Raw genomic sequence first — 22,456 nt, 5'->3', positions numbered from 1 at the left:
TGGTGGAATAAATTATTATTATTATTATTATTATTATTATTATTATTATTATTATTATGTTGGGTAAATTACAGCAGTGAACCTTTTTAATTTAAGGTCTTAATTATTAAACGAAAGTTAAAGTCGAAAAGAAAATAACCGAAACTTTGCCCTTAAAACACACAGCAAATGATTTATAAATACAGATAAAAAACAACAACATTTGAGACTAATATTCTGATTAATTAGTCAAATAAATAAATAAATAACGCATGCATGGAAATATGTCAGTATTGCGCTTCTTTATAAATCCACCGTGCGCTACAGGTGGGTCAGTTTGGGAGCTTGCATGATTCTTTCCTGAGGACTGCAGCTCTGTGAGAAATACGAGCCGCTCAGGTCGTTTCCTCGCAGGTTGGGGTTTGGTGTGTGTGAGCTTGTGTGGGTGCTGTACTGCACATCAAACTGCGGGCCATGCGTGAAGCCTGAAACTGGATATTTAGAGTAGTTTGCCGGGTACGCAGGCAGCTGCTCCTGCTGCAGCTGGGGCCTGAGCGGAGGGGAGGCCGGTTGGTAATCCCCTCCCAGATGGACATAACCCAGGCTCGACAGAGTTGGGCTTCCCGGGGCGGAGGGGGAGGACGAGGGCGAGCAAGAGGAGGTGGTGATGGCTGGAGGGAGGCCCTGACCTCGCTGGTCCTTTTTCTGCTTCATCCTCCGGTTCTGGAACCAGATCTTGATCTGCCTCTCGTGAAGGTTGAGCAGGCCGGCCATCTCCACGCGCCTCGGCCTGCAGAGGTAGCGGCTGAAGTGGAACTCCTTCTCCAGCTCCACCAGTTGCGCGCTCGTGTACGCGGTGCGCGTTCGCTTGGAGGCCGGGGTCGCGCTGCTTGGACTCTTCTCGTTCACGGGGCAGTCTGTAGAGACAATAATGTGCACGGGAACGTGATCAAATTAGAAGCTTCCCCTTCAATAACTCTTTAAGTTTGCACATCTTTTAGTTTTAGTCTTATGTCTCATTAGCTGACCCTCTTCCTGCTATGACCCCCCCCCCCCCATTATAAAAAAAAGCAAAAAGTAAAAGATCAAAAGTAAAAACAGCAAATTAAAGTTTAATCAGTAAATAAAATCAACAGCAGAACAGAATAAAGGAGCAGCGCAGAGGACACATAACGTTACCACAGCTTCGCGGTGCCTCTGGTGCTCTGTGAGCAAGTTAGTACGCATGTGCTAAAGGGCAAAGTCAGCAAGCTCCAAGGCTAAAATGCAGGTGATGAGTTTGTGTTACAAGTCTACGCATTTCAAGGATGTTGATTTTAACTATTTGTGTGTGTGGCGGGGGAGGGGCAATTTCTATGCGTTTAATGATTTACTAAATGAAACCCAAATATAAAAATACATTTTTATATACAAGAAGAAGTGCTGTCCAGGCTCGTTCTCGTTTGGTTTATGTGTGTCTGATGTCAAATAAGTAAGATAAGATAAGATAAGATAAAACTTTATTAATCCCTCGGGTGGGTTCCTCTGGGAAATTCGGTAAGTCAGTTGATACTGGACATTTGACTGTCTTATGCCTTTTATTTAAATATTTTTTCTGTCATAAATCATGAAAGTCTCTGATTTAGGTTCAGAGAAACTGTATTTAAAGTGGAAGATAATTGCAAAGAATAAAAACGTGAGTTTAAATGAAGGAGGGCCATCTATATCTGTGTGTTTCCTGTTTTAATAAGCAGCATTTCTGCGCTGATGAGTCATTCTGTCTGTGTCCTGTTACTCTCGGCTTCGTCTGTCCCCCCCAAAATCGATTAAATCTGAATATTTTTTCTATGTAATAAACATGACATGTGAAATTAAATTATATTGCTTGGTCTGTTTTATTCTTAAAACAAATGTCATCCTAAATCCTGAGCCAGGGCCTTCCCCTCGCATGCCTGATTGCAGCTTTAATGCTGAACTGCAGGGAATATACGCTACATTAGGAGCTACGTTGAAGGGAAAATGATTGGAAACGGCTTCATTTAAAATCCTCTGCTGCTGCTGGTTTATGTCATACAGACCTGCGACTCTCCTCCCGGGTTTCTGATTTGAGTGTCTGGACTCTTTCATCCAGGGGAAAATCTTTCTGCTCATTGCAAACTTTGGGTTTTGCTGCTTTGACCTCCGGGGAAACGTGCCATGCTCAGACGCCTCCACTTGCTGCTGAGGAGCACACTCAAAGCCGCTCACACCATCCGGAGACTCGCTGAAGAGGTCACGGTGGTGATGGTGATGATGGTGGATGCTGTGTGAAGCGCTGCTGGTTTTCTGCATTTCCATTAAACGTGCACAGGGTCTCCTCATCCCCCTCCTCTCCTCCCCTCCCTTTTTGACCTTGTGGCGAAGCGCTGGCAGCCAAATGTCACATGGCAGGTTTCCACAGAGGGCTTCTTGGCCTGAGACGATCCAGCAAAAAAAGAAAAAAGACGGAGACAGAATCAGGGAGGAGACTAAATGATCCATCTTATCAACTCAATAGTATGCTGACATGAATAGCAAGCCTCTCCAAGCCAGAGAGGCGACGCAGAATGAAGAGTGTGCTGGAGAAAGAAAGAAAAAAAACACACCAAGAGGAGGATAATCCTGTAAAATCTCTGCAGAAATTCAATTATTATCCTCTTGTTCACCCTTTGCAATTAATATGGACCTCAGTGGCCTACAAATTCCTTTTATTGTCATTTAATTATGTAAGTAGCATAAGCAATATATAAGGATTGCAGAGTATTAAAGGGGCAGCTTTATTGGAGGCAGTCTTTTGTTTGATTCAGATTCAGGGCAAGAGAAAAAAATAATACTAATTGACAGATATAAATAGCTAAAATATAAAACCATACATTAAATACAAATATAGCAAATAACAGTGTTTTTATTCATGCTTTCAGTGGTGCTGCGGGAAATTAAATTAGGCCTGTATGACTGCTAATAAATAGCAGCCTTTGTTCAGTTAATGGATAGCCCTGCGTTGGGCATTTTTTAAGGGGGAAAAATTAAACGTTACATCACAGTTTGCTAAGAAAAATCCATCAATTAAACGCAAAATAAAAGAAAAGTGCTTTGTGCGCCGCGGCTGTTTTGTGCGCATCTTCTCGGGCAATTAAATTTAATTCACTTTTCTTCCAAAATTAAAGAGAATGAAATTATTAAAGGCGCAGTTTTAAGGACGAGGAGAGGGAGTGAGCAAGGGAGAGAGGGAGAATAAGACTGGAGGCATGCAGCTTTATGAACTCTGGTTGAACCGCGGCTGGAGTCGGGCTCGTAAATCATAAAGACACATAACCCAGTCCGCGGCACAACAGCTCGGCTGCCTTACCTTCACAACCTACATTCATTCCGCTGCTGAAACAATCCTGCACGCAAACAAAACACACCGGCTCCTCTCACCTTTGGAAAACCTCCCGGATTAGTGAATAATCCCAGCAGAAGCACGCGGCTCTCGTGCGTTAAGGTGCACGCGACGTGGCTTTGAGTGGTGAAGGAGTGGACAGTGTTTCTGCAGCTGCAGACCGCCCTGCGTTGCATTTCTGCACACAGGATCGGCGTGTGTGTGTGTGTGGATGTGTGTGTGTCTGTGTGTGCGCGTAAAAAGGAAGCCTTTCTGCTGATCGTGCAGGCTCAGTTTCATGTATGGTAATAGGCCTGCGATAAAGATAAGAAAGGGGATTTTTACGTCTTTCTATATGGCAAATTGACTTCCTCTACGTTTCTGCGGCAATTAGAGCAGAATGAAAACCCAGAAACATTAAGTTGGCTCAGCAGAGGGCAGGGGGAGCTGAAATATTTTTGGCACTGAAGTCGATTTGAAGTAGATTTAGATAAAGAAAATGGCCTGTTAGGGAGATGCTTCCCACCTCCACCACCACCACTACTGTCATGCATTAAAAACACCCAAAGGCTACCAGTTTTTAATTCCACCGCGAAGCTTTCGGGGCGCAGAGAAATCACACTTCTATGAACACACAGGCAGCCACGTCTTGTTTAAACAATCCTGGGAAGTCGTCCAGCTGCTGTAACAATAAATTCAGACATCCAGTTCAGGACCGATGCCAGAGATGCCGTAAATTACTCAGCCAAAGAAAGCTATCAGTGTTTAGTCTTTATACCAAATGCATTCTTTGCGTAATGGATCCTTTCTTCCTTAATTTAAAAGAGAGATCAGAGAGGTTCATTTCAAAGCACCAAAGTGGAGACAGACCGCGGTCAGCACAGCAGCATCCATTAAAAAAAAGAAAAGAAAATCTTGTAACGAGGCCTGGCTTGTGCTGGCTTTGGTTTTTGGTGACCGCTGCAGCGGATCGATTGGCGGTGCTTTGATCTCTCGTCTTCACGTTTTGCTCGGTCTCTTTGATTGGCTCTTGAGGGTAATATTTAACTCAGTGGCGTTAATTAATGCAAATGGACGTCTTTGATCTTTGATGCGTGCCACAAAAATGTCTCATGGCAGCCGTGGGCCTTCTGTCCAAAAGGTCTGATTTACCTCACGCACACTGGTGCAGTTATTTTGTGCAATCACCGTTGATTAAACTGCTTCCTATATTTGGCCAGAGCGCTCTGAGAAACCAGATTTATGCTCCACGAGTCGCATTTTACTGATTAAACAAAGACTGAATTAAAATAAACGTTAAAAGTGGAATTTAGCAGACGGAGAAAAAAGCGTGACGTGTTGTGTTTGCTCCAAAACGTTAAAAAACATGCAGACCTGCAGAAGAGATGACCCACCCCCACCCCCCTCACCACCACCACCACCATTTTCCACATTTTGATTGGCTCTAGTTACCAGGAAATGTGTTGATCCATGCATGCTGAGAGTCACAGATGATTAAATGCATTTGAATGAAATATCACACTTGCCCTTCACACTATCAGCTCCATATCTTTAACCTGATTAGTTTTGGTTTATTTTGTTTAAGTTGAATTTTCGCCTGCTTCTTCAATTCAGGGTCTTGAGCCTATCCCGGCTGAAATTTTGATAATAAGTTAGTTATCAAAATTTCAGTCTTGCAAAACATTCTCTGTGCCCCACATGTAGGTTTTTTCTTTTGTTTTTGTTTTTTGTGGCTTTGGTCAGCGCTGAAAGTCTGCCGAGTACCGTCTGCTTGAACAGCTGTACAGCTCTCCATGTATGCTGATGAATCCGACCAGATGTAGCTTATAGCCCTGGAAGGTTCAACTACAAGCTGCCTTTGTGCTAAGACATTCCCATCAGTCGAAGCTGCAATTTGTGTGGCACTGAATTTCTGAGATTTAGTCCTCAGCCATAACTGCTTAACAACTAGCATGCAGCTACCCTGCTTAACCCCTTTGTGCTAAAGTATTACCCTCAAAGGTGCCCAAAGTAAGGTCTAACCCTAATGTGTTCCTTTGAGAAAGAAAAGATTATGTCTGTTAGAACTATCGTCTCATTATCAAACAGAATTTCAAAGACAAAAATCATTCTGATGGCATAGGAAGAAAAAAATACCGGATTATAACTGACGGTGCATTAACGTGCAAGCATTAGTTTAATGTTACACATATGGTTATAGCACAATAAAAAAAGTTTTTTATTCTGTTAATAGGATGCATTAACACAATTATTGTTATTCTGCAAAGTTATCAGAGAAACAATATCAAATATTTGCTTTTGAAATGTAGTGAAAGTAGACAGAAATACTTGAGTAAAGCACTGCAGGTGCACACAGGTGCACATATAAACATAAATCCTCCTGAGAGCCTATAAAAAGCGCCATAAACACACAAAGAAAAATCAGCAATAAGTGCGCTGTTTAGACAAAAACTGCCCTCTGATATATGAGACGTGGAGGCTGTGTGTGTGTGTGTGTGTGTGTGTGTGTGTGTGTGTGTGTGTGTGTGTGTGTGTGTGTGTGTGTGTGTGTGTGTGTGTGTTGGGGGTGGAGGTGCAGATGGACTGACCTGATAAGTCAGTTTCCACTGAATAACGCATGCACAATAAATATAAATACAAATAGGTTTGATCCTCGTGGAATGTCGTTATCACTCATGTATGACAACATCCCCGAGCTGCACTTTACGCCCATCACTCGCGATCTTCCTCATCGTCTTCTCTCTCTTCTTCTTCTTCTGTCTGGTGTTTGATGGACACACACAAACACACACCCTCCACATACCCCCACCACCTCCACCTCCAGCCGCCCTCCGCTCAGTCTGCAGGCCTGCTGACAAATGCAGCGCACTGCAACCGCTCCTGTCAATTAGCTGCAGGAACCACGTGTGCGCAGAGGAGGGGATTTATTGCCCCGAATTAATTCTCTTGAATCGGCGGTGGCAGAGGCTTGATTCCCCACGCAGGCAACACGAGCGAGTCGATAACCAAACAAATACTCATAAATAACCGTGATTTAAAAATGTTGTTTGGCATCTATAAGCAGTAAACAAACAGCAGATATATATGTATAAGTGTTTGTTTGGGTAATTGTCAACAGCTGCACAGCGCAGGCTGAACAGATGTTACGCAATATATAATGTGTCTTTACGGGAGGATTTTTAAAAATAATGTGCATTAATAAAGCTCCTCCTGTCTTCGCCTTTGATTCATTTGTTGCCTTTGCTGCTTAGAAATGCTAAATATAACCGCGTTACTCCCGAAAACTTTAATCAAACTCACACTGCGAGTGCGTAAAATCCAACTTTGGTGAACTTACTTTTTTCCTTCTCCGGTGCCTCATGCTTTTCCTCACCAGGCCGGCTTCTCCATCCAGTCAGGTCCGTTGGAAATGTTTGTTTGAGGTCCTCCTCCTCCTCACATTTCCCCCTGGCTGCAAACTACAACTCCTCCTTGACTATACGGACAGTGGCAGTGAAAAGGAGACGTGACAAATGATGTGCGGAACAATGCCCACATTCAAGGCTCGTCCGGCAACTTTCCCAGATGTCATATTCTTTACCCTCCACCCTCCCCAACAATGAGGCGCTAAAAGGGAGGAAAGAGGAGAGAAAACAGCCAGCCAAACTGTGCAGAAGGCCTGCAGCTCTAAAGAAAAAAAAATCACACACACCAGCACGAAATATCAAATGTAGCGCTCATGTTGCACTGATACACAAACAAAGGAATTTTCTTGTCTTCTGGACGAATGTTTTTCTTCCCTTCTAGGTGATGTGTCATCATCTACATACTCCCCAAGATGCGAATTTGTGGCTGCTGCTGTATTTACACAAATTCGGATCTACAGGGTGGATATAGGTGACAGATCCTCCGTCTCTGCGGGCGTTTGGACAAAAGCCTGGAAGAATGAAGTCAGCTAATTTAAAAATCAGATCTAAACATGATCTTTTCACTTTGTGAACCGTGACACTGGATATTTCTGGACATTCAGCAATTTATAATTTAAAAAAAACCCTTCATAAGTTATACTAAAGGCTTCATTAGTGATTAATAAATATTATTGACCTGTTTAAGTCATCAATAAGAAAAAAAAAAGCCAGATTGTGAAAAAAACCCTGGGTCTATGATGTTTATCCCTATCGCATGCTGGAAATCTATGTATGTCATGTATGTAACAGGCTATTAAAGCCACATTAAATACTTCATAGATTTTAATAAGTCATTAACAAGTAATTTATCAAATGTTTCAGACATGGAGCAGCATGTTAAATGTTAATAAGTCACAAATAAAGAGGATTAATACATGCAGTCTGCAGTTTTTAATATTAGTAACTTATTAATAAAAGGTTGCAATAAAAAAAAACTACTGTACAATTAATTGCAGGTTAATTAGATAAAGATGAAAATTTGGTTAACAAGCTATTGATAAAAGGCTTCATTTATAAAATATTTAGTTATATGTAATACTGGAAGTGTTTAAACCACAAAGTCTTCAGTTACAGGAAATGTAATACATGCAGTCTGCAATTATTAATGTTACTGACTTACTGATAAAGATTTAATTATCAACAAGTCATTCAGCTGACAGCCAGATATATCATTATTATTATTTATTTATTTTTAAAAACAACAACAACAACAACAACATCAACATGTTTGTAGATTTATAAAGGTCAACGCATGTTGCTGGAATTTATGCACAGAAATAAGTCTTTAGTTCAGAACTTATAAGTTCATTTATAGATGAGATTAGTTTTAATATAAAGTTTGAAAATAAAGTTTATTGCTATTAATGCCAATAGGTTATTACTGTATGAAAATCTGAAGTTGTAACTGTTTATATCTCGTTGATGGGGTAGGTTAATTTCCAAGAATTGAATTATAAATGCAAATGAGAAATTAATAAGGGGTTTAATGTCTCAGCTTTCCAGTTTTAAAAAAGGTTATTAGAATTTGCTGGATGCAAATACCAGCAGCTGTTATTAAGACATGAATAAGATGTTTTCAATTTTTTTTAAATAATAAAAATTGCAATAATAAGAATATTGAGACAAGTGGTATGATACAACACGTTACACACTCAACCGAGTCATTAAAAACAGATATAAAAGTTAATACGTCATTAATATGGGCTCATAATAACCCGTTCTGAGGATATATATAAATTAGACAGAAGTTTGAGCTTTTAAATGATGAACGCTATAGTTAGAAGAAGGTTGGACATAACAACACTTTATGTTACTACATTATTAAAATACTTTTAGTTAAAAAAATCTGCAGGTATACACCTTAATACGTTTTTTAAAGGAGTAAAGTAACAACAATGTCATTAGTAAGGAGCATTAACCACAATACCTGCAGTTATAAGTGTTTGTGTGTCATTAATAAAGGTGTTAAACCACAAAGAATGTGATTATAAATGGAAATATGCAAACACTTAGGGGTTTATTACATCAGGTATCCAGTTATAAACATAAAAAGGTTATTAAGATTCATTGAAAGCAAACACATGCAGTCATGGATGTGAATAAGTCATTGTTATGGTGTTTTGATAACCCGCTCAGATCACCAAGTGACCAAATCTGCACTTATTGATGTTTCAAAGTAACAATACTAAGTAATAAGTCATTAAAAAAGGAGGTAAATCACAAAAAAAAAGTAATTTTTAAATGTATTTGTGATTATATAAGTTAATAAGGAGTATTGACTACAGCACCTGGAGTTATAAGGGTTTCTTTACTCATTAATAAATGTGTTTAACTGCCAAAAACTATAGATGGAAATGTGCAAATAATAAAGGATTTGATGAATCAGGTCTGGAGATATAAATGTTAATGAGTTATTATTAGATGGGTTCTGATGGTAGGTCTACAGTTATACACGCTAACAAGTTGTTACTAAATGGATGTTGTGTCCGTACCATCTGCAGGGAGTTTCTAAAAAATATCCACTCAGTTCTTATAACCAGCCCGAAGAAGCTTCTACAGCCCTAACACCCAAACGTTATTATTTATGGTTTATAATAAATCTATAAGAGTAACTTAATGATTTATTAACTATTAGCTAGAAAGCCACCAACTCTAAACATTTTTGTAAAATATGCCCACAGAGGTTTGAGTTTGGGCAAATGTTTTACAGCTGCAGTGACCTCATGGCTGTCTTTCTCTAATAAGAAGTAAGACTTAAACATTGTGAGCATTTATAACAGTGATATGACTGAATGCACTTCACCGTCAGAGGCTACAGATTCCTCTTTGAGAAACTCAGACACTCAAATCAGAGTAAATACCAAAAGATTACAAAAAGTCCTCCATTAGAAGTTTGAACTCACCACTAGAAATCCTGCAAGGTCATCAGCTGGCATTAAAGCATCTTAAAATGTGTAACTACATGACACACAGCTGGCTTAGGGCAGTGTTTCCTAATTGAAGGTTATTGTGTGACCTCAGAGAGGTCATAAGATAAGCATGAGAGGCCATGGGGTTATTAACGGCAGAAAAAGAAAGAAAAAGAAGCTTTTTTCTCTTATTTCGCTGTAAAATGTAAAATAATTTAACAGATTTGAGCTTTAAAAAGTTATTTAAACTAAAAACAAAGGAGAAGTTTCACATTAAGAAAGTAATTTTTAAAACACCTTATAAAACTTTATAAAATGTTTGGGATCTTAAATACAGATAAAAATGGTGCAGTAAAAAAGGCCTCAGCACCTTTGGAATAACATGGAATACAGATTAGAGCATAACACAAAGTAGAAATACTCTGGTACCAAGTGCATGAAGTCAGTCTGATTATTGCCTCTCCAGATAACGTAAAGAAAAATGAACCCAACCTTTTATTATTATTGTTATTTTTTAAAAATCAAAAAGCAGCTTCACTCCCAGAGCGCGCAGGATTAAATGTGTTTCCCTCCACTCGACCTGATCAAACCAAAAGAAATAACAGATAAACAAAGCTCGTCTTTTTCTCTGTTCTTCTCTGTAACTTACACGCCCCCGATGATAAGAGCTCGAGCTGGAGGCAAAAACCCCAGAAAGAAACCTCATCCATCATCAGCCTGCTCGGTCTGAGGCGCCCTCTGCTGGCACAGCCGCCTCATTACAGAGACCTCACGGACACAAACAAACAAACGGCAGCAGCTGTGAAGTCTCACACACAGCCTTCCAGATGTTGAGCACCCATACAAACAAAAATGTTCAAGGTGGTTTCATGCATTTTATGATTTTGATTAAAGTCGTTCACAGTGACTGGCTGATTTTAACATTTATGTGCAAATAAATACAAATTCCTTATGTTTACGCTCTCTATTATTAGGTATACAACATTATATGTATATATATATTTCTATTCGCTGATTTTGAAACTAAGACTTCAATATTTGTGCTAAATTCTAAATTCTGTAAATGTATACAGGAGATATATAACTCAGCGTGCATCGCCACATTTTTTAAACTCAGTTTTCTCGCAAACGAAAGCGCAAAGTGGAGCTGAATTCTGCTAATTTTACGCAGCTGCTTTGGAGTGATTGAAACCCTGATTATAAACTGTGAAAAATATGAGAAATATAAGCATTGAAGCCTCTTCTCTCCTGTGCAAAAGCACCGCGTTATTGCGCTCCTGAGCCTCGGTGGTGACAGTGCAAAGTCTTCCTCCTGACGCATCTGCGGGCTGCAGTCTCTACCGTCTCCTGACCCAGCGATGATCCCCGCCGCCATGAATTATGCATGAGATCCGGGTACAGATTACCCCTATCAATATGCAATACTCATTACGCTGGCTAAATTGCCACTTAATAGTTATGAATATGTGGAAAATGTCTGGGACCCATATAGCCCACCACTACTTTTTTACTCTTTTTTTTTTTCTTAAACCTGAAATGAGTTTGGAAATACTTTTGGAAATATTGCAGAAGTCTCTTGCAGTCTTTTGCTTTCCTGCACATAATATCATTATGTTTTATTAGTGGCCGCTAGACAATGCACTCCAGGACCCACATAGCCTGGCTTTTCTTTATGTAAAGTCAGTGAAGCCTGTGTCCAGCTCGGAGTTGTCCGAGACTTCACCTTTGGCCGCTCGGTGACTTGACAGATTCGGATAAATCACTCCAGGACCTCGCTCAAGTTCGTTTTTGCATGGCAGCTCTATAAAGCTTCTCATTAGCCTTCAAGAGATTTTATTTTCCCTCCTAAAAAATCAGCTTGTGTTTGAAAAAGAAACTTTGGATTACTTTCTTTTAAGTATGAAAATCGGCCAGTATGTGTCCACGCTGAGCAGAAACAGGGGCCTCTAAATGAGGATGTTCAAAAAGCGAAACGTTTAGGATTTTCATGATAAAAGTGACAAATAATCAGTTTTAAAATGTGGCTCTGTGGCTCAAACCCAGAACTAAAATTTGCGCAATTAAATCTTAATATTTAGACTGTTTTTAAAATAACATTTTAGCAGCCACACTCTTTTAATGCGTAACAGTTATTGGAAGTTTTCGCGCAGCAGCTTAAACTAACTAAACATGAGTGGACACCACTTCCTTCCCCAGTCCAGCCTTTGCAGTCCCATCCACGCAGTTAAGCCGTCACTTTCATTCAAGGTTGTGAATTATATAGTACATTGTCTACTCCCCAAAACCATAAAACCAACTTTATGGACCTCACGTGACTTTTCACAGTCTGTAAGTAATATAGGCCTATACAATCTTTGGTAAGGGGGATTTTTACCAACTTCAGCCTTGCCTATATACCTGTAAAGCCAAAGCTTTACCCCCTCTTTTTTTTTAAAGGTGGATTTTATCAGCAACATATTTTCCCACATGGCAAACATCTCGCTGCAGAGAGGTAAGTGTTTAAAAAGTCTTCTTTTTCACTGTGTCTGCGCCAAAAACAATGCGTCAAAAATTGACCCGAAATCTTGTTTGTGTGTGGGACATTTTAACAAATCCTTCAGGTTAATCATTAATAAGTTAAATGCGGGTGAAAAGCAGCCACACACACACACTCACATACACACGCACGCACACAGAAAAAGTTGCGCATCTCCACTTAAATATGGCCTGCCTTTTTTTAAAAAGAAAAACCTAATCTGTTTTTATTCTAATCGATGAGACAGTCGAGACACGTTCAAAGCAATTGAGAGAAACTTTATTTTCAAGCGCTATGAGTTCACTTACAAATACAAAAAGCTTATTGGAGAAAAAAGCTTACATCACTGCCTATCCACAGAATAACCCTTTGCACTAAAAATTTATCACATTGACAGGTTGAATACATTTGCATTGCTCATAATTAGTCCTAAACAATGGTAATAATAATAATAATTATAATAATAATAATAATAATAATAATAATAATAATAACAGATGCACAAAATATCCTAGAGCTACACATTGGCTTGAAAGTTTATGGATCTTGGCCACAAGTTAACCATCAAAAATAGCAGTAAAAGTTACACTAAAGCGCTTTGAATGGCCCCCGGAATACATTACATTCAATGAAGAGCAGCATGTGGTTTGGAAACTTCTTCTTTTCTTTTCCTTTTTTAAAACGTGTGTTTTGTTTTGTTTTTACTGTACAATGAATTTACTCCTGTTAGACCGCGGAGAAGTTACAATAAAGAGCTCAAGTTGAAACACCTTCAAGAGAAAGACAGAAAGAGACAGAAAGAGAGAGGAGAGATGGACAGATAACTCCCCAGCCCTGCGATATTTACATCTTATTTTCCACATCTAAGCTACAACAACAGTGAACTAAAAATGGCATTTTAAGACCACAGAATACTTCTTTTTCTATCACAATGGCATGCTGGAAGGTGCTGCGCTTTAAATAGCTTTACAGTACTCATGGGTTCTCTTTTTTTTTAACTTATTATGTTTTTCTTTTTTTTCTTTCTTTCTGTGTTTTTTCTTAACTCCACCAAAAAGTTATTCAGTTGTGGAAGGCGCTCCCTCCCGTTACGAGGCTCATGCTTTTCAGTTTATTGTCCTTCTTCCACTTCATCCTGCGGTTCTGAAACCAGATTTTGATCTGTCTTTCGGAAAGACACAGGGCGTGGGCTATCTCTATCCTCCGCCGTCTGGTTAGGTACCTATTGAAGTGAAACTCTTTCTCCAGCTCTAGCGTCTGGTAGCGGGTGTACGCAGTTCGGGCCCTTTTCCCATCAGGTCCAGTCATATCTACAATTTTACAGAAAATCCAGAAAATTAGCAACCGCACTGCACACCAACAACTACACTTTCTTTTCTGTCTTTTCTCCCTTTTTTTTAATGTGGGGGGGCTTTTCACTGTGATTTAATGGACGGAGAGGGGGGGTCACACAGCATGAAATGGGTGGAAGCATGCAACCAACACGACACATAACACAACACAACAATCAGCCTTCCCTCTGCAGCTCTGGGCCAGCACAGCTCACTACACCCCACACCTCCTCCGGGCTCCAGCGGCATTTAAAGCAAACAACCCCACAAAGATTTTTTTTTCTCTTACTGATTCTGCCTCTAAATTCTTCCTTCCACGCCAGCCTGCGCACTCATGCAACACCTGACAGATTTATGGCACACCGTCAGCGTGACAGCCTTCAAAACTAAATATTAAGAGAGGTGGAAATCTACCATGGCTTATGTGCAGCTTCCGCATCCACGGGAATATTTGTGGCGTTTGGCAGTCGTTTGCTGTGGGAGTGGAGGAGGTGGCGTTGGGCTCCTGGTGCTGCTGCTGCTGCTGCTGCTGCTGCGCCCGCGGTGCCGTGCCGGAGGAGCCTCCGCCGCCTCCGCCGCCGCTGCTATGCGCGCCCTCCTCGCTCTCGGATGCGACCGTGGCGTCCTCTATCTCCGTGAAATGAGCGCTGTTGCTTTTGTTGAGGCTGCTGCCGCCCGAGGTCGCGCTCCGGTCAGAGGGAGGAGAGGGGCTTTTTAGTTCCAGCTGCTCCCGGCTGGCTGTGGCGCACGACGGCGGCGGCGGCGGCACCGGGTCTGGAGACGACAGCGAGCAGTTGGGCGTCTGTCTGTAGCGGGCGTCCGCCCCAAATCCCCGGGCATCCTCCCTCACAGCCCCGAAGTGGCCGCCGGTGTTGGTGCGGTTCACGGTTAGGTCCATGCCATTGTAGTTGTAGCCGAAAGACCCGGAGTGCATGGTGCCAGGGTCTCTGAAGGAGCCGCTCACAGCGCCGTTAGTCCCATAATTTAGTAACTGATAGTCGGAGCCATTTGGATAGCGCCCTGAGAACGAGTTTACAAAGTAAGAGCTCATTTGCTTGGATTTTTAAAGCCTCGATTTGTAGATCTTTGTCGCTATAATCCTGTGTGCTTGCACGATTTATGGATGCAATCATGAATTATAAGCAATGAAGCCCTACTGTACTTTGCCAGGTATGCGGCCAAATATGGGAGAGCGTTCGGGAATCACGTGCCTTTGTTGACCAGTCGTAAATCCTCACTGATGACTTCAAGAGGTAATTCATGCTCCATGGTTACAAATGATGACGAAATAATGGTCGTTAGGGCTCCAGTCAATGGTGCCTCCCCGCTGCGCCCCGAGAGCCGCGCAGGCAGAGAGCGCCATCTTCCGGACAGCTGCGGTAGCACCCCGCCGGGACTCGCTGTCAGGGCCCCCGGAGTCATCCATCATTTATGTAACACTCATAACGCAGGCCACAAAAGGCTCAGGTAGCACAAAACAGCGAGCTCTCAGCCAAACTCGCGCACTTTACCCAAAAGTATCCAAAAAAAGGGGGAAATTTTCACTTTTACGCCATATTATATGATTTTATTGTGGCTTAAGAAGCTGAGCAGACGCTGAGCCTCTACCATTACTACTAAAACTACTAATGGCACCGCTACTGCTGATAATATTCGTACAAATAATAATAATAGACAACCAGAATTTCCAATATACATCAAAAAGCCTTTATTTCTATGTACAATTTCCTAAACAAAATATTGCACACAATATCCAGATGTGCATCGAAGACAACAATAAATAACATGTAACATCTGTACAAATTTCTTTCTTTTCTTCTTTTTTAATGGCACAAAACAAGCCTACAGACTATCACAGAGCGACCACAGCCACAGGATGTACAGTTAAAAGGACGAAAACTCCTCTTTTAATGTCAAAATAAAATCAACATTAAAACAAAGAAAGGAACTCAGTAGGCCTACACGATCATGAGGTAACAACATGAACCAAACACTAAAAATTATTTACATTTTGGCGGATTTTTTTTATTATTATTTGATTTTATTTGTTTTTGGGGTTTTTTTATTTTGTTTTTTTTTGCATAGTCCCCTAAATAAACGCACGAGCACACACAGGACAAACAGAGGAGGACCTGGTTTCTGATTTTTAACCTAATGCGGACACAGTCACTGTGCAGATACTGGAATAAACTCTACACGTCTCTAACATGTGATTTGGCAGCACTTTGTATCTACAAAGGAATAATACATTGTTTTTTATGTCAGGAGTGTGCACATACACACACACATGCCTTTTATTTTATTTTATTTTATTTTAAGTGTCCTTTTAGCTCTTTTTCTCCGCCTGTTCCTCCTCCTCGGGCGTCTTTGAGGGGTTGAGGAGTTTGTTCTCCTTTTTCCACTTCATCCTGCGGTTCTGAAACCAGATTTTGATCTGTCTCTCCGTCAGGCACAGGGCGTGGGAGATCTCTATCCGGCGCCTCCTGGTCAGGTAGCGGTTAAAGTGGAACTCCTTCTCCAGCTCCAGAGTCTGGTAGCGGGTGTAGGTCTGTCGGCCCCTGCGGCCGCTGCTGCCAAACGGGCCTGCAATGAAAATGAAGTCATGTGTTAATAATTAAATGTTAAGTGTGGGAGGAAAACGCACTCACTGTGTGCAGTGATGCATCCAAATTAAATAATTAAGTAAATACAAATAAACAAAATAAAACCGTTCTGCGCAAAAGTCCGAAAAAAATCAAAATGTATGTTTTTATTTTATATTTTCTCCTTTCTGTAGGTGCAGATTTATCTTGTTTAAAAAAAATGTTCACATATATATGTGATATTACGATAGTAGTCCCATTATATCTCTTAAACTTCCCACATGGCGCCTGTTACAGTAAGCCTTTCAGAAAAGTGTCATTAGTACAGCGCAGTCTCTGTATAATAAATGATGCACTGGCTCTCTTGTGTCATCTAAAGCACGCATTGTGCACGTGCAGTCAGAGGCAGGCTTGTTTTCTCCTTTAATTTGCAGTGAAATTCATATTTTTTTGTTCGTGTTTGGGACGTTAAATTACGTTTTTTAGCCAAAAGGCGCGTTAAAAAATCCAAAAAGGGGCCATGTGACGCGAGCTGGGAGCTCTTGGGTTGAAGCTCGGGTGGTGTAGGCCCACTGAGTTCGTGCGTGTGCGTGCGCGCAATGTAGTGAATGTGTGTGTGTGCGCGCGGGTATGCAGCCCGTGCCTGTGTTGTGCTGATGATGTAGTAGTAGCCAAAAGCCCCGAAGGCGCACGAATCTCCGTGTGCAATCGCCAAAAACACAAACTTCCCGCTCGGCTCTGTCTCCGCGCGCTGTGCTGCTCGCAATGATCTGAAAGGCTTTCCACACCTGGCAGGTAGCCTCTTCTAACGGCCGTGAGTACTCACCGGCGGAGCAGGCGTTCATCCTCTGCATCCACGGGTAGATCAGCGTGGACGACTTGTCGTCGATGCTGCTGCTCATGCTGACAGCTTGCTCCGGGCACTCCGCTTTGCGCTGCTGATGCTCCTGAGTGACAAACAGCGGCTGGTCCTCGCGGCTCGAGAAAGCGCACGAGCCCTCCGCGTCCTTGTAGAAAGTCCCGACCGGATTGTAGTCGCAGGGCGCTCCGCCGCCGGCCCGGCCGTAGATGGCCGCGGCCGCTGCGCCCGTCTGCTGGTAGTAAGACGCCGGGTAAACCTTCTCCTGCATGTTGGCTGCTCCATATGTGGCCGCGTTGGAGTAGTGTCTTAACGGATCGGTGTATCCCGAGGAATAAAGCGGTATCTGACCCAGGAGAGAGTCCTGTCCTCCCGGCAGAGACACGGGAAAAGTTGAGTTAACAAAATAGGAACTCATTGGGTGGACAACGGGGTGTATATACTCCGGAGGAATATGATTTGTTGTCTTTTATAGTCCAAGTGGTTTTGCCATTACTTTATCGGAGATTTGGTTTTTGCTGAAAGGGGGGGTTGTGAGGTGCCACTGAATACAGAGGGGAAGTGTACCATCTGATCAACCTCTGGCCAATCACCGCCGTCTGTGCTTGCACTATTGCACCCATGGGGGGCTCTTGTTGCGCGCAGGAGTCCCCGGTGAATCGAAATGAAGCGCTCGAGCTTGTCGCTCGCGCACACGCTCACACAGACGCGAAGACTCATAGAAATATATTTATACTTTTTTTAAAGCCTAAATATAACCCCTGTTTCATGCAATCCAGCCCCCTCTCTCCCACACTCTGTCACACACAAACACACGGTGCAAAAAAGCAAAACATTTACGCACAGCCTGAGTCTTGCTCAGCCTCTAACCTTCACTTCCATCTCCTTTAATAATTCACTAAAGCCAACAAAGTCTGGAATAAAACTCTTCTGCCAGTAAACCCTTTAAAACGAGCACCAACTGATCCACATGGACGCAAGAAACCTGCGTCAGTGATGCATATATTTCACTCTTCGAAGGTGAGACCTCATCCTGATTCAACCCTGACTGACTGAAGTCCACGAAGACGTGCAGAGAGCAGCGGGGAGGACACGCGCCGGCACTCAGGATCATCATAATCATCATCATCATCATCATCACGTTAACACACCATGATGAAGTGGACAACAATTTCACACTTAGAAAAAAAAACTGGTAAGTATGAAGGGTTGAAAGACGTCTCAGGTGCCTGGAGCCTGCTTTTCGTTTCTTTGTTTTCACCCATGAACTAATTTGTATTTAAGAGCAAACGAGGAGGGAAATTAAGGCGACTGTTATTAGTCTTCTGTGTTTTTCTTCTCTGTCCATCATTTAACTCGTATTGATTGATTGTTATAATTAATAAAATACAAATTTAGCTTCCATTCTGAAGCTAAGTCGCTTTTCGAAATGTAAAGTTTGCAGAATTTCGTTCAAAAAGAAAGGAAAATGCATTTATAATAAATTATTCTATTTCCTTCTGTTCAGTTAGTTTCCCTTTTAAAAAAAGCCAATAACTCTGAATAAAACCCAGAAAAAAAGCAGTTTTAAAAGTATTCTAACGTGAGTATAAAACATATAAATTGTATAAGAGCTTCATAGACGGAGGGAAAATAATAATAATCAGGAATGAATAATCCGCCTCTTGTCTTTGATTTTGCGCCCTTGGCCCACAGATTTTCTGTTTGCGTCATGTCTGCTTTGAAAACATTTTATATTTTAATATTTCGATCAGAATTGAGATGAAATCAAATCTTAATCTTTAGCTGGATTGGCGCCTCTCCGCCAGGCCGCAGTCCCTGCAGCCCGGTGCTGGACAGCTGCTGGACATTTGGAGAAACACTGACTAACAAAGAGGCAATCCCGTGTTTTCCCGTCACGTTATGGCCTCAGCCATAAACTCCCAGCATCAAAAAGGACGCAGAACACCCTGCAGAGGCGCCGGAAATAGAAAATAAATCGATAAAAGAGAAGAGCGGTGATTATTGACTCCGCGTTTTGTGCAAAATCAGGACGAGGATGCATCAGAGCGAATATTTGTTTAAAGCTACATCAAAAATGTGAGGGGGGAAAAAAGCAGAAAGGCGAAAAGATACAACTAGGACACGGTGCGCAATATCAGCATAAATCGATTTCTTCAGAATAAAAGCACAAAAATGAATTATAATAATCCGAATAAATGAATCAGCAGAGTGAAAAACGTGTAGCCGGAGATCTTTTTGTTTTTTACCCCCAAGAAAAACATGACTCAGCTGTAGCACAGGCCCTTTACCATCACCATCATCATCATCATCATCATCAAAGTCAAGCTTGCCTGGCCTGAAGCCACCTGGTTATACAACACCAGTCGCCAGCAGGCCTCAGACTCGGCAAAATAGTTTTTTTTTTCACCATTTTAGGGAAAATATTTGGCGTGTGAAGGAATTGCAGCACCTCAGGGGTTAAACAGAGAGGGCAGCAACTGGTTGTGAATAGCACAAACAGCGCAAGCGGAATAATAAAATGCTTTGGAGAGGGTAATTTCCCTTTCTTAAAGACAGATCTCCCCGTTTCCAGCTTTGTAAACACCAGGCCTGCAGTGACAGTGAAGCAGCAGCAGCAGCACCAGCAGGAATATCAGAAACATGGTGCCCTTACCTTTGTTGATAATCCGTCATTTCCAGTGTGGGTGCCACTCCGCAGCAGCTCCTCTTCGCTTCCTGTCAGCCCCGCAAAGAAAAAAAAATCCCCACTTTGCTTAAGTGATTTCATGAAAGTAATCCCACTATTCCAGGAGTGTGGTGATCCCTCATTTTCACGAACATAAAGCCACACAAGTACAGCCACATTAACGAGGCGCGCACGGCGCAGGAATTGCGCAGAGCCTCCATCGCCTACTTTTTGCTTTTTTTTTTTAGGGAGAGGGGGGGAATTACGCACGAAACCGCGAGCGGCTGTTCTTACCAACACTCCAAACGCTCACTGCACATGCAAAGAGCCCAGAAAAAGCTTGTGTTAGTAAGTGTTAAGTGAACGAGCGGTTGGAAAACAGCAGCTGCAATATAACCTCATGGGAAATAAGTTCCCATTCCTGCTGTCCACATGACCCCTCAGCAACCAATCCCCGAGCCAGGCGAGTCGTAAACTTCCAAGGCAAAGTTGTAAATTTTCATAAACAGCGGCCGTTTTTGTGCTTTGGACGCGCTTTCCTCACCGCCATCTTTATTTTCTCCCAAAGAATGAAATGTTTAAATTTTGCGTCAATATGGTAGAAACGGGTCAAGATGTGGAGGTGTGAGGGTGGTCTGCGGGGAAGGATGCGCTCTCGGTTCTGATCCATCTGGTTGGAGAAAGGTTTGTAGCTTCTTATTGATCTCTAACCACGGCAGTGGTCTTATTCGCGTACCCAAAAATTCAAATCGAATAACAGGAAGTGAATCTGGCTCCAGTCCTTCCTCCTGCATTTTGTCAAATGTGTCACTTTCAGGAAAAAATAATCATGTAATCTCCAAACCGCAGACGCGGGTGATTGAGTCTTCTTATTTTTCTAAAATAAAAAGGCTCCAGGGGTGAAGATTATTTGCATTAAGACTATTATAATCTCTCCAAATGTGGAGAAATTCCTCCAGATCAAATTGGCCAAAGATGGGAATGAGCTTAACTGCCATCCTGAGGCGGATTTTAAGGTCAGAAAAACTTGAAACAGCCCAAACTCAGAATGAAACTTTCCCTCGTTTGGGCCTTAAAAACGTATTCATCTTTTTTTTCTTGTTGTTTCTAATGAGTCATTTCCGATTTGATTTGTTGTTATTTTTTTTAAAGTATTCTTTCAGTCGGTATTTTGGTGTTTTACACTGACAGAGAGGATTTCCGACATTTATAGACGCAATAAAACCATAAATTCCTGAAATACAAAACATTCTCCCCATCGCTTTCATTTTTCTCCCTCAAAGAGACGCAAAGTCCAATATAATAGCGCCTTTTCATTAAAATTTAAGCTAAGATTTAAACACAAAATGTTAAAACATATGAATTAACGTTTTCATTTCATTAAAGTCTAAAATAAAAAAAACAAACAAACAAAAAACCCCAACACTTCCACAGGTACCGTCTTATTTAGGCCATAGTTTAATCCTTTATTGGCTCCTAAATTTACCCCCCAGATTTTAATTTTTTTTTAAAGATAAATATAATTATAATTAAATTAATTCGTCTGTAAACCCCCGAGTTTCACAGGAGCTTGCAGAAAACAGCTCAGGCGCTTTATAATGCAAGTGGACTCGATACTAAATATTTATATTTATCAGTAATGAAAACACTTCCTCACATTTTAAAATAATATCGAATAATTTCTCAACGCATTTGATCTTTTTCTTTTTTTTAGTTTATTGGTACCTTGCTCTCAGCCAGCTACAAAGAAACCGGATCCAGAGAAGCTGTAAAACTTTATGGCCTCTTATCTGAAAGCCGTCGAGACGAAAGGAGGCAATCACCATCAAAAAGAAATTTAAAACTATTTAGAAAAAAATGTGTTAAAATGTAATCACAGAAAGAATATTTATTACTTTTAAAAAGTAGATTTTTTTTTTAATCTTATTTTTTGCAGAAAGTGACAATAAAGACGATTAAACTAAATCACTTGAAAAAAAAGACATTTTATTGATCATCAGCGCAAATAAAGTTATTTTCAATACTTGACTGCACAAACATGAGAGCAGCTGGCTTTTATCCTTAATGTCCCCCCAGTGTGAAGCTTTTCAAACTAAATTTAATATTAAATAATGAACCTTTAATAGTTTCAGTTTAGCTGAGCCAGTTTATGTTCATATAAATCAGTGAGTTTATTAGAATCACATTTTTTTCTTCCAGAGTAAAAGATTTCAATATCATGTTAACCCAGCATGCTTTTATTTTGGCACTCTGTTTGAAATAATTCATCCTCAGAGCAAAAATATTAAACATCTATCTCAGATTTATGCATCAGGTTAGATTTAATGGATAAATCTGAGTACACAGAGTCAGTATTTAAAAAAATACTGAGCTGGAGCTCATTCAGTGGCAGGCAGCTGGTTTGCAGGTATAAAAGCTATATACAAACATCCATGTTCATCAAAGGCATTGTGTATTTCTGAATTTTCTCTCTTCAAGGCTCTTTGTATTTCTCTGTGGAGCAGCTTCAGTGTGAGGTGAGAGCTGCAGGTCTGGACTCGGAGGGGCTTCGTGAGGTCGGCGGTCCCGCTGCCCTCACTGCCCTTTACCGTGCTGGGTCGCTCTGTGAGGGAAGCCAGGCCTCCGGAGCAGCGGGACGCACGTGGAGATGACGAGCAGGCTGCGCAGGGCGCCGGGGTCGTGGGACACGTCGTTGGTGCATCGAGGGCCTCCTTTGGAGATGCAGTTTATGGTCGGGATGCCGGGACGGGACCGGGCGTCGGTGTAGAAGCTGCTCAGAGAGTCGCTGACTGAAAACAGAAGAAAGAAG

General features: G+C 41.5%; 3 protein-coding genes across 5 annotated transcripts; all 3 read right to left on the bottom strand.

The window, feature by feature from the left end:
- Positions 1 to 69: 69 nt before the first annotated feature.
- Positions 70 to 19,697, bottom strand: LOC102203502 (homeobox protein Hox-D3). Of its 3 annotated transcripts, none has more exons than XM_005725791.1 (3): positions 19,636 to 19,697; positions 2,037 to 2,411; positions 70 to 896 (listed from the first exon to the last, which is right to left on the bottom strand). In XM_005725791.1, exons 2-3 carry the CDS (start codon positions 2,317 to 2,319, stop codon positions 301 to 303), a joined length of 879 nt encoding a protein of 292 aa, XP_005725848.1. In that variant the 5' UTR covers positions 2,320 to 2,411; positions 19,636 to 19,697; the 3' UTR covers positions 70 to 300. The 3 variants fall into 3 exon arrangements, with proteins under 3 accessions (XP_005725848.1, XP_005725846.1, XP_005725847.1); XM_005725789.1 differs by lacking the exon at positions 19,636 to 19,697 and adding an exon at positions 6,675 to 7,128; XM_005725790.1 differs by lacking the exon at positions 19,636 to 19,697 and adding an exon at positions 3,397 to 4,389.
- Positions 12,684 to 14,787, bottom strand: hoxb5b (homeobox B5b). The gene is made up of 2 exons (XM_005725792.2): positions 13,953 to 14,787; positions 12,684 to 13,517 (listed from the first exon to the last, which is right to left on the bottom strand). Exons 1-2 carry the CDS (start codon positions 14,587 to 14,589, stop codon positions 13,270 to 13,272), a joined length of 885 nt encoding a protein of 294 aa, XP_005725849.1. The 5' UTR covers positions 14,590 to 14,787; the 3' UTR covers positions 12,684 to 13,269.
- Positions 15,230 to 17,498, bottom strand: hoxb6b (homeobox B6b). Its single transcript, XM_005725793.2, has 2 exons — positions 16,947 to 17,498; positions 15,230 to 16,121 (listed from the first exon to the last, which is right to left on the bottom strand). The coding sequence occupies exons 1-2, from the start codon at positions 17,395 to 17,397 to the stop codon at positions 15,865 to 15,867; spliced, it is 708 nt and encodes a 235-aa protein (XP_005725850.1). The 5' UTR covers positions 17,398 to 17,498; the 3' UTR covers positions 15,230 to 15,864.
- Positions 19,698 to 22,456: the final 2,759 nt, after the last annotated feature.

This window comes from Pundamilia nyererei, unplaced genomic scaffold (assembly GCF_000239375.1).
Source record: "Pundamilia nyererei isolate P.nyererei 1_Seehausen unplaced genomic scaffold, PunNye1.0 scaffold00017, whole genome shotgun sequence".
NCBI lineage: Eukaryota > Metazoa > Chordata > Actinopteri > Cichliformes > Cichlidae > Pundamilia > Pundamilia nyererei.
This window is presented reverse-complemented; position numbering and strand designations above follow the sequence as displayed.